The sequence below is a fragment of the Hoplias malabaricus genome, chromosome 7, assembly GCF_029633855.1.
Source record: "Hoplias malabaricus isolate fHopMal1 chromosome 7, fHopMal1.hap1, whole genome shotgun sequence".
NCBI classification, from domain to species: Eukaryota; Metazoa; Chordata; class Actinopteri; order Characiformes; family Erythrinidae; genus Hoplias; species Hoplias malabaricus.
In genome coordinates this window covers 35018404-35039802 of record NC_089806.1, presented here as the reverse complement: position 1 = coordinate 35039802, position 21399 = coordinate 35018404, and the positions used below count along the sequence as shown (strand labels likewise).

General features: G+C 38.8%; 1 protein-coding gene across 1 annotated transcript in view; it reads right to left on the bottom strand.

Annotated features, from left to right (window-relative positions):
• Positions 1–311: 311 nt before the first annotated feature.
• The window catches only part of cdc40 (cell division cycle 40 homolog (S. cerevisiae)), a 29162-nt gene continuing 8074 nt past the window's right edge, over positions 312–21399 (bottom strand). Inside the window, exons 10-15 of the mRNA XM_066677104.1 lie at positions 18660–18761; positions 16554–16669; positions 15931–16064; positions 5916–5992; positions 3250–3394; positions 312–890 (exon numbers count right to left, since the gene is read on the bottom strand). Of these exons, the coding sequence (XP_066533201.1) occupies positions 713–890; positions 3250–3394; positions 5916–5992; positions 15931–16064; positions 16554–16669; positions 18660–18761 (752 nt within the window). The 3' untranslated portion in view covers positions 312–712. The remainder of the gene's footprint in view (positions 891–3249; positions 3395–5915; positions 5993–15930; positions 16065–16553; positions 16670–18659; positions 18762–21399) is intronic.

The following is a 21399-nucleotide window of genomic DNA, read 5'->3' as shown; positions in this document are numbered from 1 at the left end:
GGAAAATCTCAGTTTGTTTTTTTTAAATATCCAGACCCATGTACATATTAAGTTCATGTGGAAAGATGTCAAAAGACCAAATGCAGGTTAAGCTTGGGGAGGAATTGGTTTTCATGTTTCATTGTGGTACTGTGTAACATAGATGACCCAGAGCTGATCTACTATAGTAACTCCCATTACGGTTCACTATCAAATCACTAAAAGTCTAAATGCAAGAAATAAATATCCTAGTGAAGCATCTGCTCTGACGTTCTGCTCAAATGCACATACTCAAAAATGACTACAGATGGACTGATGGAAAAATTTACAAAATGTTTTATTACCTTCAGAAAAAGACATCTGATTTGGAAATGAAGACACTGTGTTAAAAGTGACGGATAACTCATTAATAATGAAACACCATCATAAATTCCCTTCTCCACTGAAGATGTCCAATACAGTAGAGAATGTTTTTGAAGTGGCAGAGAGGATAAAAATTAAACTAGAGATAGGGACTGGATGCCAGTCCATAACCTTTAAAGCTTTAGTCTGTAACTAAGCAAAACAAAAAACATATTAGAAAAAATCCTGTGGATCCTGTGATGCAGAATGATACAAATACAATGGAAAGCACACATGCCAAATACAAGATGACACGGCAAGGGTTCAAAGGTAAGAAGCTCATTCCTTTGTTCAATGTCTTTCTTCGTCCACTGAATTCCTCCCGTCCCTTTCAGTCCCAGAGTTTGATCTGTCCGTCCCAGCCGCAGGTAATGACCTTGGAGGTCTCATGAGGATGCCAAAGAGCACTGATGCAAACTTTGTCATGTGCTTTGATTCGGTGGTAGAGCTTAGTGGTCTTCCAGTCCCAGATATTCAGCTTCCCATCAGCATCGCCAGACACCACATAACTACAAGTAGGAGAAGAATATTACTGTAAAATATGTAAGAATATGTAGCTAAAAATGTAACTTAAGATTTATTCATTCATTATCTGTAACCCTTATCCAGTTCAGGGTCGCGGTGGGTCCAGAGCCTACCTGGAATCACTGGGCGCAAGGCGGGAATACACCCTGGAGGGGGCGCCAGTCCTTCACAGGGCAACACACACACGGACACTTTTGAGTCGCCAATCCACCTACCAACGTGTTTTTGGACTGTGGGAGGAAACCGGAGCACCCGGAGGAAACCCACGCGGACACAAGGAGAACACACCAAACTCCTCACAGACAGTCACCTGGAGCAGGAATCAAACCCACAACCTCCCTGGAGCTGTGTGACTACGACACTACCTGCTGCGCCACCGTGCCGCCCATGTAACATAACTATCTATTTCATAAAAGGTACTGTTCCAAAAGATTAAAAAGCTACAGAAAAAAGTTCAGTTAAATAATAAATAAATTAAAGTTTACAATTTTGCTCAAGGCGAAGCATGGTCCAGTAACTGTTCTAAAATGCATTTCAGTGCTATCATTTGATTAAAAAAGTTATAATAATTGCACAATGTGCTGCAATGAAATGTGATTAATCAGTGTATCACTTCTTGTGTCTGAATCTTTTAATAATGGATATTTAAAAGTAAAATCAACTGAATGATACGATCAACACAATTAAATTATATTTGTATCAGTAGTCTAGCGATTTAAAAAAAATGTAATCACAACAATGAAGTTAAAATGCTAGTACTTGTATGTTTTGGGAGGGACATTTACTTTATTATAATATTTCAGTGTATTTTTATGATTTTTTTTTATTGGAGTCTCTTAATTTGCTGAGTAATACTTTTAGGGATGGCTTTAGCAGACAGAAGTTTTAACAGAGAATATAAAAGTTACAGTGAAGCTTGTGCCTCAAATATGGAACCAGGAGGGGTGTGTGTGTCTCACGTGTGTAAGAGCAAGATGGAGCTAGCTTCTGATCTAAACAGTAGTGACTCTTTACATCGCTACATAAAAATGTCACTAGGCTCTGTAAAGAGAGTGAATTATGGAAGTTGTGGCTAGATTTCATTAAATAAGTAATTGGTGCTAAAATAATTAATGCGTTAAATTCCCATGTGCGTTAACACATCAATTTTCACAGCACTAATATATTCCTAGGAAGACTTAAGGTGACAGCAAATGTCACAATGTTATCTTTCACCTCATGAACCTGAAACTCACATTTTAGTGTTTCATATAAAAGCTGCTTTACAGAAATGACACTGTGTCTTCATTAAAGGCTAAGCACCAGCTATATGAAAGTGTCAAACAAATAAATACAGTGGAGTTTGAGTTCCTAACTTGTGTTTATTGATTGTCAGAAAACATGTTATTTCTTACTAATTCAAGGAATAAGGTTTAAAAGACCGTTGGTTCCCCCACCCCCACGGTGTTCGGAAACTCTAATAGGCGTCTTGCCTGTGATGTAGATGGTGGACAACAACTCTAGAAGCTGCACTTAATTTAATGCAAAATGACAAAAAGGTGTGTTGTTTTTGACTGCAATAATTCAATGTACAGTGGGACATCTGTGCACAAATGGCCCAAAGATCCCAAAATATCCAGAAAATGGACTAAATTTGTCAACTTTAAACGGGCACTTTGGAAAGGACCATCCGCTCACTCCGTTATCTGTAGCTCATTTCACTGGCGCTTTTCCAACAATATGAGCATGTAAGGACACCAACGAAAGGTGTTCAAGAGCCTCTGTAACATGGAGGTAAACAGGGTAAGGACACTCACTTTGCCTGTTTTAGTTGGTGTTAGTTAACGTTAGCTTGACTTGCTAAACTCGGTGGCTCAGATTATACTCGGCTACGTAGCTGCATTACGGAGGTTTATAGTGTCGGATGAATTCGAGTTCGACTTCGATCACATTTACAAGAATAATGGTACCTGGAATAATGGTAATGTTGGTTATTTAGCTAGCTAGATACTGTCATAACAGTCAGTCGTAACGGTGTTTTACCGCGGCGTTGTTCAGCTGTTGTCCACCAGTGACGTCACGGTTGCGTTCAAGAATTTCCATAGCGAACTCGGGTTTTTCCGTCAATTTAATAAAATTGTCAGTTTTAAAGCAAATTAAGCTGCTATTTTCCATTTTAATTCATACTTATATATGTCAGGAACTAAAATAATGTGAAATATTCATGGAGGACAATTAAGTGGTGCTTAGCCTTTAAAAGATATCTGGGATATTCAAATCACTATACTTGTTCATGTTGTCACTTTTTCCTTCTCCACATTATTTCTACTTTCTGTGTGGGCTGCAAGGGAGGAAAATTCTTACCTCATATCTGGAGAGAAGTCCACCTGGCAGGCATATCCAGCCACCATGTGACCCTTGAAGATCTTCTTTTTGTTCAGCCTGAATCTGTTCTGAGCCCCAAATATCAGGATCTGATTATCCATGGACTGACAGGCAAGCCACTTGCCTACAAAAACAAACAAACAAACAAATTAGATCTTAGGAACAATAGCCTTAGGGTCTGTTTTTCTATATATAATAAGCCAAGCTGGACACAACTATCAGAATTTGGTCAAGTTTCATTCTGATTGGCTCTCTGCATTAGCAATCCTCCATTGCACTAAGTGGCCTTCTGTGTGAACACTACACCACTTTCAAAGTCAGATCTGTGTACTGCTCACTTTATATGACATATTTCCCTTGCAAAATATAGTTTGTCAACTGACATTATGGTGTGCATGCAACACAGGTGATCACATATGAGGCTAAAATGACATAACCTCTTACTTGAGGAGGTCCCAAAAACCTGTCTATGACCTAAAACGTTTTTGTGAGCTGCAAAGCTATAGTGCATTTAAGGTCTGATGTTCCTTTTCTGTCAAAGTTCCAAAAGGCACCAGATTTAATAACAAAAAAACATAATTCTGGCTTAACCTTAAGCCGACAATAAGTTGTTTTAAGTCATGTAACTCAGACAATGCATGAAATCCAGATGGAAGGCAGGTGGTGAATAACAATGGAGGAGAGGAGCCAGTATTGTGCTAGTTCAGATGATATTATCAGACAAACACCAGCACCAACATATGTTTTGCTTTATTGTTTGTATATGTTATGGCGAGCTATTTTTAACTGAACTGTAAGATTAGCTGCTATCAAGGCAGTATAATAACTGTCTTCTTGTCCAGACGGCCTTTTCTTCAAGAACCCTACTGAAAGCATATAAAAGCAACGAGGCGTACAACTTGTTTTATTTTGAATTAACAGTTTACAATAAATGTTTACAAACAAAACTGATTACCGCCTTTAAGTTTGGCCGATACATTTTATTTATTTTAATCTATGTTTAATTTATCTATTTGAATGCGCCTGCACAACTTTTATTATTTTAGTGACAAATAAACAGCAATTCTGGACATTTCCCTATATGTGCTATGTGTCTAAGCTAGTCCTGATGCCGTAAGTCTCTCCCAGATGGTGATATACTGTATGTAGTGTATTCATTCAGCCGATACATAAATTGAGATTTGGAAATCAGAATTGTGCATCCCTAGTTTTAGGTCCATCACCAATGGCCAATCACAGCACACAACTGAGCAAAACTACAATATTCGCTCCTCACAGACAGCAGAATCTAGTTAGTTTTTCCTTTCCACCTTAAATGGTGAGGCAGGTATATACTGGCACCTGCTGCTCCATTCAAGGTGGAATACCGGTGAATAAAAGCTGACAAACATGAACAATTTTTGATACATCGTATGTTTTGATACTTGATATGTCGAGAGAATTTCGACTCGGAGGTCGACCTTAAAACTAGGAACCCGACCCACGCAACATTTGTAAACAAACGGCGCTCGTGTTGAGCTTAACTGACGCTACTTGGCGTCAGTTTACGGCGTCATTCCGCAAGGTTGGAAGCTTTTTGAGATTGTGTTCCATGTTTTTGCGTATTTAACGCGTCAAAAAAATTATGGTCAAGAACCAATTAATCGGTTTTTCGTTATTTCTTATGGGGAAATTCGTTTCGGAACTCGACCGCATCAGTTGTTGACGCGAGTTCCGGAACATTACCGTCGACTTCCGGGGTTCTACTGTATATAAACATGAAGAAAAGGACAGGAAGAAAGCAACTCTTATTCTGCCTGTCTTAATATACATATGATTGTCAACATGCACAAATGCAGCTGTTTCCTGCACATGTCATGAACCATTTGATCAGCTGAAGTATGCTCTTAAGCTGCACGATGCCAGCTTTCAGCTCTGAGCACTCTTATGAAGACAGGTCTTTTTCACATTTATTTAAGCCACATATTCAACTTGTTAGACAATCTTCTGAAAGTTTTTCAAGCTTCCTCAGCTCCCCCATTAACAAACACTCAGAAACCAAGTTGCACCCGTTCAGCATGTGCTCTCTTCCACACACACACACACACCACTTTACTGAAAAAGAGAGTGGTTTAAACTGCAGCTCATATGCTCAACTCAAGCTCTGATTTTACCACCCGTAGCATTTGCCACTGTTGTTGCAAAATACCAACAAACATGAAGAGGAGGCTATTTACTGCAGCCCATCTGTTTTGCGGTATTGCAATTTAGGAGAGAAATGCAGAAAAAGGATGAAGGATAAAGGACAAAAAAAAAAGAAAAGCCAACTAGACTAGGAACAACAGAAAGAAAGAGACAGGGGAGAGCTTATGTTCCCATCACTTTACCATTTTGTCTTTCTGAGAATAAAAACACTCTCTCTCTGAGATTTTTTATAAATTATTCACTGAGGAAATTATACCCGTAAGAACAAATTTGAACATTCCCTACAGGAACGGTAGAGGGGTAAAAAAATATTAAAAAGTTATAAAAGGGAAAAAAAAAACACAACTGCACAAATGCTCGCTTTGGGGAGTACAAGCCGCAAAGCATTTAATGAAAGACAGATAGAGTGTGTGTAAGTGTGCGTAGCACTGGTGAACCTATTCTTGGCCACAGGTACTCACCATTGGGTGAAAGTGTCACTGCAGGCATTGAGTGCATACTGGGCTCTGCAATATATTTGAAGTCCACTGGAATATCCCTGAAAAAGGACACAGATTACAAATTACAGAAAGACACAAACACCCTTGAGTAACCAACAACTGTATGGACAGATCAAGATGAATTAGAGAAAGCGTGGCCAATGGTCATGGACCGCTGATCCCTATCAGTAGCTTTTGGAGCCAACATATTTGCAGAAGCACAGCTGACAAAGAAGAACATGGAGTGGAAGTCAATGATATTTTGGCTGAACATACCTCCTGACTGTTTTAAGCCAATGATAGAGGCTCAAGTTTTACAAACCCTCAATTTGTGAAATGGCATGGGGCTGACAGTGAGTGGTGACTAGCCACAAATATTTCAAAAGGGAATAGATCATGTACCATGCTTAACACTAAGCAAAGACATTTAACTTTTTGGAAATAAACCTTGAAAACATTCTTATTTATATGTTACTAGAAGTTACCGGGGAAATGCAGACCAAAGAGACTAAATGGCAAAGAAGAACTGTGCAGATTAGCAGTTCCAAAGTCTGGCCTACATCTGAAAATAAGAAGCATCTCACAGCTCTAGAACTCTTAAAACAAGTTGATTTCAAATACTCCTCTAAAAGTCTGTTTAACTTGAAAAGTGATTCCCACCCAACCCTGGACCTGGAGTGACCCCTATCCACATTGCGGATTTCTCCCAGATTTAGCAGATCAGACCATTTACAGTAGCTTACTGAGCTAAAGTGAGGGAGTTTGTGCAGGAAAACACAAAAGAAAAATATGCAGGTTATTGTTATGAGCCAAGGGTCTTATATTTTGCATTTTTTAAAGCTCAAGGCACTTTTCTGTTATTAATTAAAACGCAAGCTAAAGAGTACATCTGAAATTTATGAAGAACATTTTAAACCTAGTAGCGACATATTTACTTTTGTTTTTTATTGGTTAAACGAGTCTTGTATAATATTAAAAGTTTAAAAATCTGTAGTAGATATGTACACTGTACTTGAGCAGCGTAGTATTGGTAAAATGCATATTTATCAAACAAATGATGATTTAGAGTATAATCCAGAGCTAATAAAAGTGAAATAACTCACGTCCTCATAAATCTTACACATCCAACTGTCTGCTTTAAAGGAATACTATTTAAGAATTGGCTTTTTTGTCTCCTGAGCACCCCCTACCCATTGCTAAGTGTAATTCACATCTCCCTCTCTGTCCATCCGTCTCTTTCACTCACAGAGTGATCAGTGATGTTTACAAACGTCACGAACGGCTCTTGGGGCTTTAGCTGATGTTGAGCTTGTGGGTGGGTTGTAATCAAATAAAATAATGTTAACTACACAATAAAACCCATATATCATCCATAACATACTCGTGTTATTACAACCATAAAGTGTAACTTTGGTGGTACTTTAGCTATTATAACCACAGCAACCAACAGAAAAGCACTTATTACCAGAATGTTTAGCGCTAAAAAGTGAGCTAATCTGGCTAAAGTAAGCAGGCGCTACCACTCGTCCCCGTTCTCTCAAAACCGGAATATAACACGGTCCTCAACATAGCTTGGGTTCCACCGACACAAAGTGTAAATTTAGCCATGTAATCCTCATAGCAACCGGCGAAAAGCACTTATTATCAGAATCAGGTCTGTTTCAGTTCACTCTACTGTGTAAATTTAGTCCAGTATTAACTCTTGTACGCTGCTCATTCTCTCTCTCTTTTCTCCTTCTTGCTCTCTCTGCCATATAATGTCCGTACCGAGAATACAGAGCTAGATTCTTCCTGTAGCTAGGCAACCATCCACCTGTTTCTCGTGAGAGTCCTCCACCCCGTGATTCAGAAGTTGCTTAGTGCAGTAAACCAGCAGAGGACATGGTGTAACAGCCACAGAGGCTATATTCTCCCTATTACAGCTCAGTAGAACATCACAATCACATCACAATTTTAAAAGCTGTAATTTTAAGGTAGAAATACTACATAGTGTTCCTTTAATTGGAAATTTTTTTTTGTTTTTACACCAGACAAAAAATTGTAAACTTAATTTTACTTTATATAACATTATAGAAAGTTTAGAAAGAGACTATAGATTGATATGAGGGGAAAAATAAAAAAAAAACGATCACAATGTATGAGCAGCACATTTACAAGTATAGATTTATCAGAGAGTATTAGTCTATAGACCATTTTTTGTTTGCAAAGAGAAATTACATGGTTTGTGGGTGGAGCTTATAGGCTTAATTGGTGGCAGAAAGTCACAGTGAGCATAGTGGTTTCAAGTGTAGGAAAATGGGAATATATCTAATCCGGATGCTTTCTCCGGTTATTTTATTAGCTAAAGAGTAAGAGAGATGTTGTCCTACATTAATAAGATAACTCTTAGAAATGGGGTGAGATTTTCTGACCTATACTCACTGTCACAGGCAAAAGTTACAGTGGCCGGATATCTTCATATAGCTTGTGGAAAAACCCAGTGTGTATACAAAACAAACACTCAAGGCATAAAATCTCTCGATGCCTACAATGTCCAGGACGGTTTAATGGCAACATTTTACATGTTACCTTCCTTGACAAACTAATCTCTTGTATCTCCCCAAATGGCTTTTTACCCTCACCAAACAGGAAAAAAGTTTTATTTTGAAGTGTTGTTTTATTTTCTTTTTGCAAGTGATCTTTACACAACCATGAGGATTACTAACGAGTGGATTGACGGAAAGACTCAAATTTGGTCTTGTTTTGAACAGGACAACCTACATACGTGCTGGTATGCTTTGTGTGGGTGTGAATTGCTTGTGGGCCCTTCAGGCTTACTGGCGCCACAGTTTTTTTTTTTGTCGAGGAAGACATCTCATATATGGAATATTGGTTTTAATTCAGTAATCTTACTGGACTTGCTCTCGGGTCATCGATAATGTATGTCCATTCAACTTTCATCAGTCCAGTCTGTCCGTTTAATAGCTTGTAACCATAAACCTCTGCGTTTTGCATAACGAATCTTATTAATACATAGACATACATATGGGATTTATACCACATTATATAAGCAAAGAAAACTACTTGACAAGTGCTGCTGAACTGACAAGGCATAAAGAAAATATCAGAGCAGAATCAGCCCAGTTTTGACAACCGTCCTCTATGTACAACAAACAGGTCACGGACAGGTTAGTCTCCAACTATGGACCAAATGCTCTCATGAATAGATCAGATACACTTAAAAATGCACTTCATACACAGCATTTTTAAGATGATGTTAAACATGCAAAAAGCCTCAAAATCCAAATAGACCCCATGTAACATTTGCCAGGAATAAGTAGGAATCCTGGCTATGAACCATTGTCCACACTTTTGTAGACATCCCTTGTTTAATTCAGCTACTTTATGGAACACTCTCTGGGGACAGAGACATGCATTTGTCCACACACAGCTTATATTATTTCTGTAAAAAGCATGAAATGAAATGGGACAATCTTGAGCAGCTGCACACAGGCCTAAGGGACTCAATGACAGGTTTGGGCTAAAGTGGTATATTCATTCATCCATTTTCTGTAACTGCTTCATCCTATTCAGAATCACTGTGGGTCCTGGAGCCTTCTCAATTCAATTTTCTTTATACAGCTTTTTTTTTCAGCTGGTATCTCAAAGCATTTTTCAGAATTCCTGGTCCTAGACCCATGTGAGCAAGAAGAGTGGAAACTGGCAAGGAACTGGGACTCAAAAGGGGAACCATCCTCTTCTGGTCAGCATATGCAAAGACCTTCAGCAACCTTTAATACCTCTGACCACATGGCTGAACACGCAGTGTACTAAACACTGAACGATCACTGGCTTAGGAACACCTACCTTGTATCTACACTCACTGTCCATTTTATTAGATCCACTGCCCATACAGGAGCACTTTATAGGTCTACAATTACAGACTGTAATCCACCTGTTTCCCTCCATACTTTCATATCCTCATTTCACACTGCTCTTCAATGATCAGGACCCTCCCAGAACAACCATAGAGCATGTATGATTTAGGTGAGGGATCATTCTCAGTGCTGCAATGACAGTGTTGGTGTGTGTTGTGCTGGTAAAAGTGGGCCAGACACAGCAGGGATCCTAGAGTTTTTAAAGCCCTCAAAGTCACCCCTGAACTGAGAACAGTCAACCAAGCAAAAATATTCAGCCAACAGTGTCCTGTGGGTAGCGTCCTCAGGATATTCAGTGAATTGTGTTTAAGAACTTCAGCAGCACTGCTGCATCTCATCCACTCATACCAGGCCCAACATTCACTAATACATCAGTGTCGCTGGAGCACTGAGAATGATCCACCACCCAAATCATATCTGCTCTGTGGTGGTCCTGACCATTGAAGAGCAGAGTGAAATGGGCACAAGAAAGTATGCAGAGAAACAGGTGTGCGCCTGTATGGCCAGTAGAGATGACAAAATGGACAATGAGTGTAAATACAAGGTAGGTATTTCTAATTTAGTAATTCTTCAGTGTACATACCTTATGTTATACCGACCTATGTGAGAGAAACTGAATTAACTGAGTAACATGAAACCATATTTATTTTAACTGACCGTTAATAGGCTACTTGGGGCTATGCACATTTTGTGCTGATATTGTTATAATAAAAGGACCCGTTGTTTTATTGATGGACGAAATACACAGCATCATCACAGACTCCCATTACTCTCTGAAAATGTTCTACTTCTCTCCTTAATCTGGTGGTTAAATACACAAATAGTATTAGCACAATCAGGTGCAGTGGCTTGCGGCAGTAGTAGCAATGCTACACACACACACACACACACACACACACACACAAAATCAGATTAATTAAATACATAGAACCCTTGTGGTTTCTAAGTCAAAACAACCATGTGACAGTTTAAACGAGACTCAATTTTATATATAACTTTTCACAACCTGGGAACATATCTGAAAGCAGGCCACATGTTGCCACTGTATTCCTATAGGGGAATGTTGAAAGAATTAAAATTTGAATTTAACACTGTGTATTTATTCAGTGTATACACCAATCAGATATAATAACAGGATCACCTATAGGAATTTTTCTAAACTCATTGTCCATTCTGTCAGCTCCACTGACCATAAATTTGCACTTTGTAGTTCTACAATTACAGACTGGAGTCCATTCATTGGATACATTGTTTGCTCTCTTTCACCCTGTTTTTCAATGTTCAGGACCCCAACAGACCACCACAGAGCAGGTATGATTTGGGTGGTGGATTATTCTCAGTGCTGCAGTGACCCTGATATGGTGGTGGTGTGTTGAGGTTGATTAATGCGTCCGCGTTGACTCGACGCACAGCCTGTACCGTAGCCTGTGCAAGAGCCCTACACTATTGTGAATGTTTTCTACTTGTACATAGATGTCTGCTTCTCTCTGCAATTACACAGTAACAACTCTAGGGCTGACTCTTAAGCACCTTCCTCTACAGTGTCCAATGTGTAATGCTGTATGAGTATTAGTTTTAAAATCTGTGAAGTGCACTATGTAGGGAATAGGGTGCTAATTGGAACAGATTGCATTTTGAGTGCAGAGCCAGGAAAGAAACAAATGTTAACATGGCACTTATTCCCACAAGCTGTTGCTCCTCATAGCAGGTTTTTTTTTTGGAAGCATCTGAAATTCATGAGTTCATGTCGACACAGGACCTACTCGCTGCCTGTGGCATAGGCTCAACCCAGAAGTATAAATTGGGCTTTATTGTGTGTTTTCCTGGTATGAGTGGATCAGATACCGCAGTGCTGCTGGAGTTTTTAAACACATCAGTGTTACTGCTGGGTTGAGAACCAAAAATATCCAACCAAAATCATCCTGTGGGCAGCATCCAGTGACCTCTGATGAAAGATGAAAATGACCAACACAAACTGTGCAGCAACAGAAGAGCTACCGTCTCTAACTTTACATATACAAGGTGGACCTAAAAGTTAGGGTTGTATAATAGAGTGGACAGTGATAGGACACTGTTTAAAACACAACTTGGTAATGGTTACATGGCTATAATGCTGTAATAGATCAGGTATTAGCTATCCTGCGTCTATTTTCCTACCATTCATAATAAAACATATGGCTGTTGGGTGCATGTACATTTTTCCCGAAGGGCATAGAATTGTAAAGGGACCGTAGAGACATGTCCCTACCAAAACGATTGCTGAATTGTCCCTAGCAATAATTCTGGACTAAAATTACAATTTGCATTTGAAACTAGTGATGCACCATATATCGGTACTAATAAGCGCCCTTCTAGAAACCATTGTTGGCTCGCTGTTGTCTGATATGTTGACCACCCCTGTAATATATACATACATAATATGGACAACAGTTTGGGTAGCCACCTAGTACAAAAAAACGTGTCAGCTCTGCAGACAACCAGAACAAAGTTTTGCTATCATCTATATACTGCATTTTTTGTGTGATCAAAATGATTATTTGAAACAAACATCAATGTAACTGCCATGATTTGTCTAAACAACCAGAATTGAGCGCATCTGGTATTGTTTAAGATATTATAAATGAAAGATTAATTTGCACACAAAATGCAAAAGCAATTATCACTATTACAATTAACACACAATATTTTGTGAAGCTATAATAGCAACACAAAACGCGAGCATTAAAACAGACCTGGCTATGTAATACTGCACACTAGCCCTTTCCTTTGACTTTACAGCTGGAAAAGGTTAATTGAGAGGTGTGTTTGTGTAGAGGTGATTCAAAGTCCATTCACTACAGCAAAGAAAAACACACCATTACATTGCACTGCAGACACATTTCTACCTTTTTCCAATGCACTGATTTTGTTGCTCTCTGATTCTTTTCCTCTCTTGCCCTTACTCACACAGCTGGAGGGCTTCAACAGACTCCGGGTAAGAAGGCCTGAAAATAGGGCAGCACTGAAACCTGAGTGATCCTAGACACTGAACACAAAGGACAAATCCCTTTACACAAGACTACACGCCAAAAATAACTCTGAACAGGAGAGAGAGCCAGATTGAGTGAGCACAAAAGAAACAATGTAATGTAAGCAAGTGAGAGTGTGAGAGACCAAAAGAGAGAGAGAGAGAAAAGAAAGGGAGTTTACTGGTGATGCCAAACTGACTCTTTCCTCCAATCCCTCAAAATACATTGCTCATTCCTTTACTTTTTCCTCAGATACCCTTGGTTCTTTTCATCATTTACAGCCTTTCCTGCCTCACCGCTTTTAGATCTCTTTCTTCCTTTTAGTGCTCACTTTGTTCCTTTCCTCTGCATATTTTCATCAGTGCTCTGGCTGCTGAGCTCTCAAATCCCTCCATCTGAGCAGCCTTCGTGGGAAAATAAAGAACAAACACCCTCGAGCCCACACACTCCCTCACACAGACTCAGTGTCTGTGTGAGCGAGGAGCCAGGTGGCATCTGTAGTACGGCAGCAAAGCCTTGTGCTGGCATTCGCTGAGGGCACACATTCCAGCATCTGTACCCTTTAAAGCTCTCAAAGTTGCGCTGTGTTCCAGCAATGTATAGAAGATAAGCTTATGACAATGTGTGTAGTGCATGTATACATTACTTTACTTTTATAGTGTGTTCTAATGCACGAGTGTAATAGATATTGCATTTACGGCGACGCAAATCACCTACAATATACAGCATATGGCAAATGTGCTCCAAGCAAAGGGGGGGGGGGTGGGTGTTAACCACACCACTGTCCAGTTTAACCATTTAACCACTGTTAATTTCCACACTGTTATTCAAATTAGAGGATTCTGTGACCATCAATGGGAAAAAAATGGGAAAACACTCCTTGCCACTGCACTCACCACAAATCAGTGAACCATACCACACCTCATTTACCTTTCACACCAATGCACAACTTGGAAGATGAAACCTTCTATGAAACCTTTATGGTATGTAGTTCAAATACACAAGCCCTCTAGATAGCTGCAAACTTCTACTACAAACCAGCAGCTATTGCTTAAATTATTCATTATCTAGAAATGTGCTCAAGCTTATTCACTTAGGAAACGAATCTCATTTGTGAAAATGTCCCAGGTGCTCTTATGATTGGCACATTGCTAGTGAAAACAGTATGAAGTCTCACAGTCTCTCACCAGCCAGACTACATTGAATAAGTCTTAAGGGAAGGTGGGGGTGAATCTCATACTCTGGAAAAATGATCCGCATACACAGCTATAAAACAACTGATTACTCAGAACAGAACCGAATCATGGCAAACTTGCAAAATCCTGCAGAAATACGAACTCAGACCTCATCTAGCTTGCAAGATCAAGCTTAAATGATCAAAGTGCTTGACTGCGTCTTTGAGTGAAAGCATGATTAACCAGCCTAGACAATCAGGGGCTGCTGACGGAGTGCCAGTCAGAAATCGTAGCTGGAGTTGATCTAATTAAATTGAAAAGCAAAGCTGTAATATGAAGACAGTAACTGCTGGATGAACTGCAATTTCTAACAGGGGCAAAACCAGTGTAGATTATATAGCAAGGCTCCAGCCAATAAAATTAAACCAGTGGTTATTATTCTGAGTAATATGTTTTAAAATATTTAATATTTTTATAGCCAATATTATGTTCAGCTTCTGTGGTTGGTTCAACTGTGACTGTAAAGACTATGCGGCAAAGTTACCAAACGAGAACAACATACACCTAGGAAAATATAATACAATACAGTGATGCCATTTTTTTGTATGCAATATAAATATATATAAATTTATATACAATATAAATATTATATAACAAAAGTCAGAAAAAAAAAATATACAGAGAGAGCCATATAAAAACGGTGATGCGATTTCAGACACATGCACCCAAGCTGTAGCGGAAAAGGGAAACCTTGTGCTAACAGCTTTTCACTTTTTCAGACAGCTACTTTACAATTTTAATCTAATTAATTAAATATTTCCAGAGGTCAAACATAATATAAGCAAAAACAATGACGTTGACATTCATACTGTTGCAAACAAAAATACACTAATAGTTTCAGTCATTAAAGGCCTGTATAATCAGGTCAGCATCTTGATAGATTAAAACAGGTAAATGCACTTTAAGCCAGGAAAAAAAACAAGGCATATTTATTCAATAATACAAATGGGAGTGCTATAACACGGTGTGCTGCGGTCATATATCAGTACACCAGTGCCTATATCTCACGTCATGTTATTGTGATTATACCACAGTTCGTTATCGCTGTTCATTATTAGGTTTTAACTTTAATTGTTTTGTTTTAGCACTGGTTCTCTCCAGCCAAGACGGTCTGAGCTTGCACTGAACCAAGACTGCTTTATTCAGAGCTGCTCTCTGTGTAAATCAGAACTGCGTCAGAATCAGAGATGAACAGAGTCAGTAAAATATCATAGGGTATCGGCTGTTTAGAGCGTGTTCAGATCATAGTGATATATCACTGCTGTGTAATTAAAAACATGCATCTCCCCAAAGAGTATCGTTAAGAAAAAGAGAAGGAGAACCTACTTAAGTTTCAATGGAAGTGAATGTAAAAAGATTTAATTTAAAGTCATTTTGGTGCACTTCTATAGGTCCATTCAACGTGAAATTCACACAATGCAAACAACAGCTGCTGTATTCAAATGATGTAGTAAACTAAAAATCGATAAAAAAGGGAGATAAAATACATAAAACATACATGTTTTTAATTGGACAGCTACATTATGATACATGTGTAAACAATGCCATGTTCTGTCTAAGTTAAAAGTGTGTATTTTGGAGTATGGCCCTGTGCTAGAGGAAAATAAACGTGCCTTCACTTAAGTCGAACACTGTCACAGAAAACACCCATCACATAACTCTAATCTGTTTAAAATTAGGCATGCATTCGGGAACATACTATACTGGCCATTCTGCAACGCATGCCATATTCTGCAGTTAAATACACTCATGCATATCAACAAGGGAGAATAAAATCCATACAATGAACAAGCAGGTTTCATTCAAATGATAATGTGCTTGCACTTGCCCCACTCACCATTCCCAAACACGCAGACTCTTATCGTCTGAGGTGCTGACGAAGCGTCGGTTCTCGTCTACAAACGTGATTGTGTTGACGGCTCCCAGGTGACGGTCATATTCCTGAACCACATCCCCTGAACGGATGTCCCACTAGGGGAAAAAATATGTTTACTGAAATGGTGTGTATTTTCTCTTTACACAAAGACACACACAAAATCTAATTTAAACTTTTTTTCCTCCCTGTCAGCGATAGATAGACTGACGAGGTGGAGTTCTAAGTGAGAAAGACACTAAAGAGAGGAATAGAGTCTAGTGATTAGCTATCTCAGCTGTGCTCTTTTGCTTTTGGCACATTCACTGCTAAAGGACTAAGACATCTGACCATTTTTCCCCCTCTGTCTTTCTCCTGCAGGGCATGTTTCATGGAGATTGATCTACCAGTTTCATGTGGGGATATCCATCCATTAGAACCGCTCGTCAGGTAGCTTTCTCACACTTTCTCCAGAAGAGATTCATATAGCTCTCATGCTCTTACTTTGAAGGAAATCACAGAGCATGAAATGAGGTCCCATCTTCAGACTTGCTGAGTAACCAACACCTCTCTGCGGTTTAAGTTTGTGTGTGTGTTCATATGCTCACCTGAACAATTTTCTTGTCTGACATTCCAGCAACAAACAGGTTTTGTTTGTCTTCATCTGGATTGAACTTTACACAGTAGGGAACTTTTCTGTTCGTGAACGGGGCGATGCATTTACCTGAACACAGAAAGAATTCCATTAGAGTCTCACAGCTTTATGTCTCTCTCAGATGGCCCTGGTCTAATGCTTTATTGTTATGTGGTCTGATATAGATGTAATTCACTTATCAGATATCAGACAGACAGGGCCAATCCACTTACAGATCCATAATCCAGTCCGCAGCTTGTACTTGCCAATGGACCATCCATAACATAACATAATAAAGATGTGTCACCGATCCATTATCCATTCCACATCTTACCATGAACCCACGTCAAAGACAGTCTGTGACTGTGGCGTTGTTGTCTGTGTTTTTGGCCTCCTGTTCACACGGATACAGACAACGAAGATTTTTGAAAACTCCATTGTAGGCATGGTTGTGTTTAATGCAGAATGGAGCTTTTGGAAAACACTGCCGACACACTGTGAGCCACTGAGCTCTATTCACATTAGCGAGACCATGTGTGTGTGTGTGTGTGTGTGAGAGAGAGAGAGAGAGAGAGAGAGAGAGAGAGAGAGAGAGAGAGAGAGAGAGAGAAAAAGACAGGCGAGCCATGGCGAGCTTGTCTGCTGCATGTTCTGTTGCGTTCTATTGGAGATTTAAAGACATTAGCTGTTGGGTTTGACTACATTATGCCCAGGTATTATCTGCCATACAGAAAATACATAGCACTGACAGGACAACAAGAGGATAAACATGTGAAGGATGCACTGTTACTAAAGTTAATTTGTAATGATTTTAACCTCACTGATTGTATGTCAGAGTTGATGGTTAGGAGAATGCTACAGGAGTAGGAGTGTAACAAATAAATTCCTTTGGAATGCATTTAAAAGGAAAGTCGACAATTGTGGAGAAACACAGTTCTCTCTGGTTTGTTTACGTTCGGAATCTGTTTGTTTAAGTAACCCGAAACAGCAAGAATAAGTCAATATCAGGAACAGAGCAATATCCTCATCTCAGTTTGTGCTTTTCAACAGTTGGAGTTCTCTCCATAGTCTAAAAAACTCTAGATACCTCTGCCATGAGCAGAGAGAGGGAGAGAGAAAGAACAGCATACCAAACCAACACCAGAACTTTGTAAACACATTAGACAGGTTTCACGCGCGCAAACAGACTGTAGTGCTAGTAAACAGTGAGGAAACATTTTTGCAAAAAGTGTTTTTTGATTACAATCGTGAACAGTGTTATTGTGAATTCAATGCAGCGTATGTATATTTTTTTACTCTTCCAATAATAAGTGCTGTGTGGTTTATTTCAGCCTCATGATGTAAACTTAAAAACAAAACCAAAAACATTATATATGATATTAAAGTAAAAAGAGCTCATATCAGAATTGGTATTGGTATTTGTGTATCGGAATTCGAATATGAGGAACCGTAGTAGTGCATCGATAATAAGCTAATTTCAACTAATGCCAACATTTAATATTTACTAAACATTTTAAATTTGTAAAAGTCATTAAATATTTCATTCATAACAGACACCTTACATTTATCTCTTCAGTGATTCCTTCAGTGATTCAGTAAATGTACAAAGCCCTGAGGAGCCCCTCACAATCTTCACATTCTACAAAACTCAATCAAAACCACTGCCGCTTCTATTATTTCCTTCTAGTTCTTCACCTTTGCAGAGATGAAGGATCAGGGCTTGTCAAGCAAATGTGCCTGGGGCAAATTTTCAGTTCAGACAAAAATTAATGAAACTAAATATTACTACACTTCAAGTCAAGTTTCAAAATCTGATCCAGGATCAGTAGTGCCTGCCCTTTGTGTGTGGCTCCCCCTGGTGGAGGAGCAGAACGTGGGACATGAATGTAAATAAACCTTTTACAGCCTACCCTAGTGCCCCATGCACTAAAGTTCAATACACAATGAAGCACAGCAGAGCAAGGAATATGTACTTAATAAAACCCTTCAGCTCTTTAGGCGTACAGAAAAATGTTCACATTTAGACTGGCATGCAAAATAACTGCACCTTGAAACATATGCGTGATTGTATTACACTTACCTGTCTCAGTGTCCCACAATTTGATATAGCGATCATAAGCAGCACTGAGAAACTGAGTACCAGTGTTATTGAAACAGATATCACGCACTGCCTTACTGTGACCTGTAGAAGAGGAAAGAAAACCAACATTAAGGAGGAAAAAAAAAAGGAAAGCAAGGCAAAGCAGGGAAAAAAGACAAAGACAAGGCAAATGAGAGTGAAATATTAGCATTCGCAAAATAGATAATAGAGTGAAAAGAATCCTACCACTACATAATCTGCTTCAAGTAAACATAATGGACAATAAATGTGGACTGATACATCAACACAATAATAGCAGAGAGTGTCAGAGATACGTTTTGATTTTCTCTTTGTACTTCAAACATAACAAATGACAGTCAGAAGACAAAATGTCCCGCTGGCCACTTCTCACCCTTCCTGAAGCGATTTTTGATGGCCTGGGGACCGTAACCAGGGCAATAACTGTAACCCATAGATTTTTCAGCAGACGACAGCGCTTGTTAATGATGCCGCCAGCAAGCAGACCTGCAGGTACTGCTGAGGATTTGGGAGTATGCTGAGATGTGTTGTGGGCAAATTTACCACCTTAAAGACTTATGTGCCTTCTCTCTCCCACAAACTGTGTGGAACTAGAATAAAACCCAAACCACAGAACAAAACTGCAAATCACAGCAGTTACAGAGAGAGGGTAATGGAAAATTACCAGGATTGTAAAGGTTTGCATTACAAAAAACAGCTTTTTAATTGGCTTAAATAAATAAAAGTTAATAGCCATCACTTCATATTAAATTAAAAAAATATAAAAAAATAAAATAAAATAAAAAAAGGGGGAGACAATTTTTTTAAAATTTGTGTAATGCTAAAAATGATCTCACAACAAACATGCCATGTAGAGTCCTGGAAATGCACTGGAGAAAAACAGATTTATCACGTAAAACCAGAAAACGTTAAAATTTAGCACCTAAAATCTTGTAACAAGCAAACAGGGGAAATTTTTTAATTAACAAAATTAAGGTAATTGTAATTCTCACTTTCCAAAAGATAGCAGAGTGGTGTTGTGGGGTTTAAAAATGAGTTGATAGAATTGATATATTTGGCATTACATAATGAGCATAAATAAATAACCATTTTTCTGTTTAAATATTTCACACACAGATATCCGTTATTGCTAAAAATATTGGTAACCCTAAAACTAATACTGTTTATTTCAGTTGTTTGCAGTGGAACAGAAAAAGGCTGAGTTTAACTGTCAAATCTGATATTATTTCACACACAGCACCAGAAATCTACTTGACAAAATAATTTGCACTCTTAAAATGAACCCCTGTAACCATGAATGAGTTTCAAACACCTGTCTACTGGAATTTTGGACCACTTTTCTTTTGCCTACTGCTCTAGCTCTCTCAGATTATAAGCGTGCCCCCTCATAACTGCTGTTGTGACACCTCTCCATAGTGCGGTCTATAACATTTCGATTTGGACTCATTGCTGACCATTTCAGAATTCTCAAGTGCTTTGTCTTATACCATTACTAGGTGCGTTTATAGCATGATTTGGCTCTTTGTCCTACAGCCTTCTGACAGTGGGCCCTTCAGTAGTCTTTAGGATTCACAAAATTCACAAAATCTAAGTGTCCAGTGCCAGAAGCAGCAAAACATATATGAACATCCACCATGTTTGACTGTGGGGATCATGTACTGTCCTTTGAAAGCCTCATTTTGTTTTCTGTAAACAGTACATTGATGTGCTTTTAACAGAAATCTCCATCATGGTCTCACCTCTCCTCAGGCAATATCTGCCTTTATTTTATGTCTCTGTGTCAGCAGCAGGGTCCTCCTGGGCGACCTAACCAAGTGTTTGATTTCATTTAGATGGCGACAGATAGGTTACGACAGTCTCAGCTCACACTGGGTCTGCAGGTCAGCTCGAGTTTGTTCGGAAGTTGACTGAGGTATTTTAGCTACAACTTCAAACCATCCTTTGTTTAATTTCTTCCATCAGTTTTTCTCTTCTGTTCTTTTCACATTTTCTTTTCTTTAATCTATCATTCTTTCCTGTCCCCTCTCCCTCTCTATCATAATACATGGCAGAAACATCTTGACAAGCGGAATCAGTCCAGTGGAAAAAGCCCATTTCCACTCTCCCAAACTGTCCAAACACCCAATAAACATATAAAGAATATTCTGCTCACGATATCTTTGCTCATGTCTGCCTACAAACCCCTGACTAAGCCAGGCAAAAGCCTCCTGTTGTTTTTGACAATGTTTAATAAACAGAGCAGGAAAGGAAGGATGAGAGACTGAGAGAGAGAGAGAGTCTTTAAAACATTTTGCATTCTCATGCTCAGATCGATCAATTATTTGGCTGCATTTATTTAAAGCAACCTGTATATCTTAAGTTATTAAAGTGCATAATTAATTAGCATTTTACAACACTCACACCACAGCATTTCAGTAGAATTACTTCAGTGTTTCTGGGGTGTAATAACCCTAATGTTACAAAAGATATTACTGGATTATTATTCATTAAGAACTGGGAAACCAACATTTATGAGCAAATACTACTTGCGAACATAATATTACTACATTATTTCTCATTTAATACCACAATGTCGAGGGCAACCCGTGCTTTTTTCCAAGTTAAAATATGATTAAATAATAAATCCATGTTACCAGTCAGAAATAGATCCAATTCATGTCTCCAATTCACCACAAGACAAATATTCGGTGTTGTAAGTAGT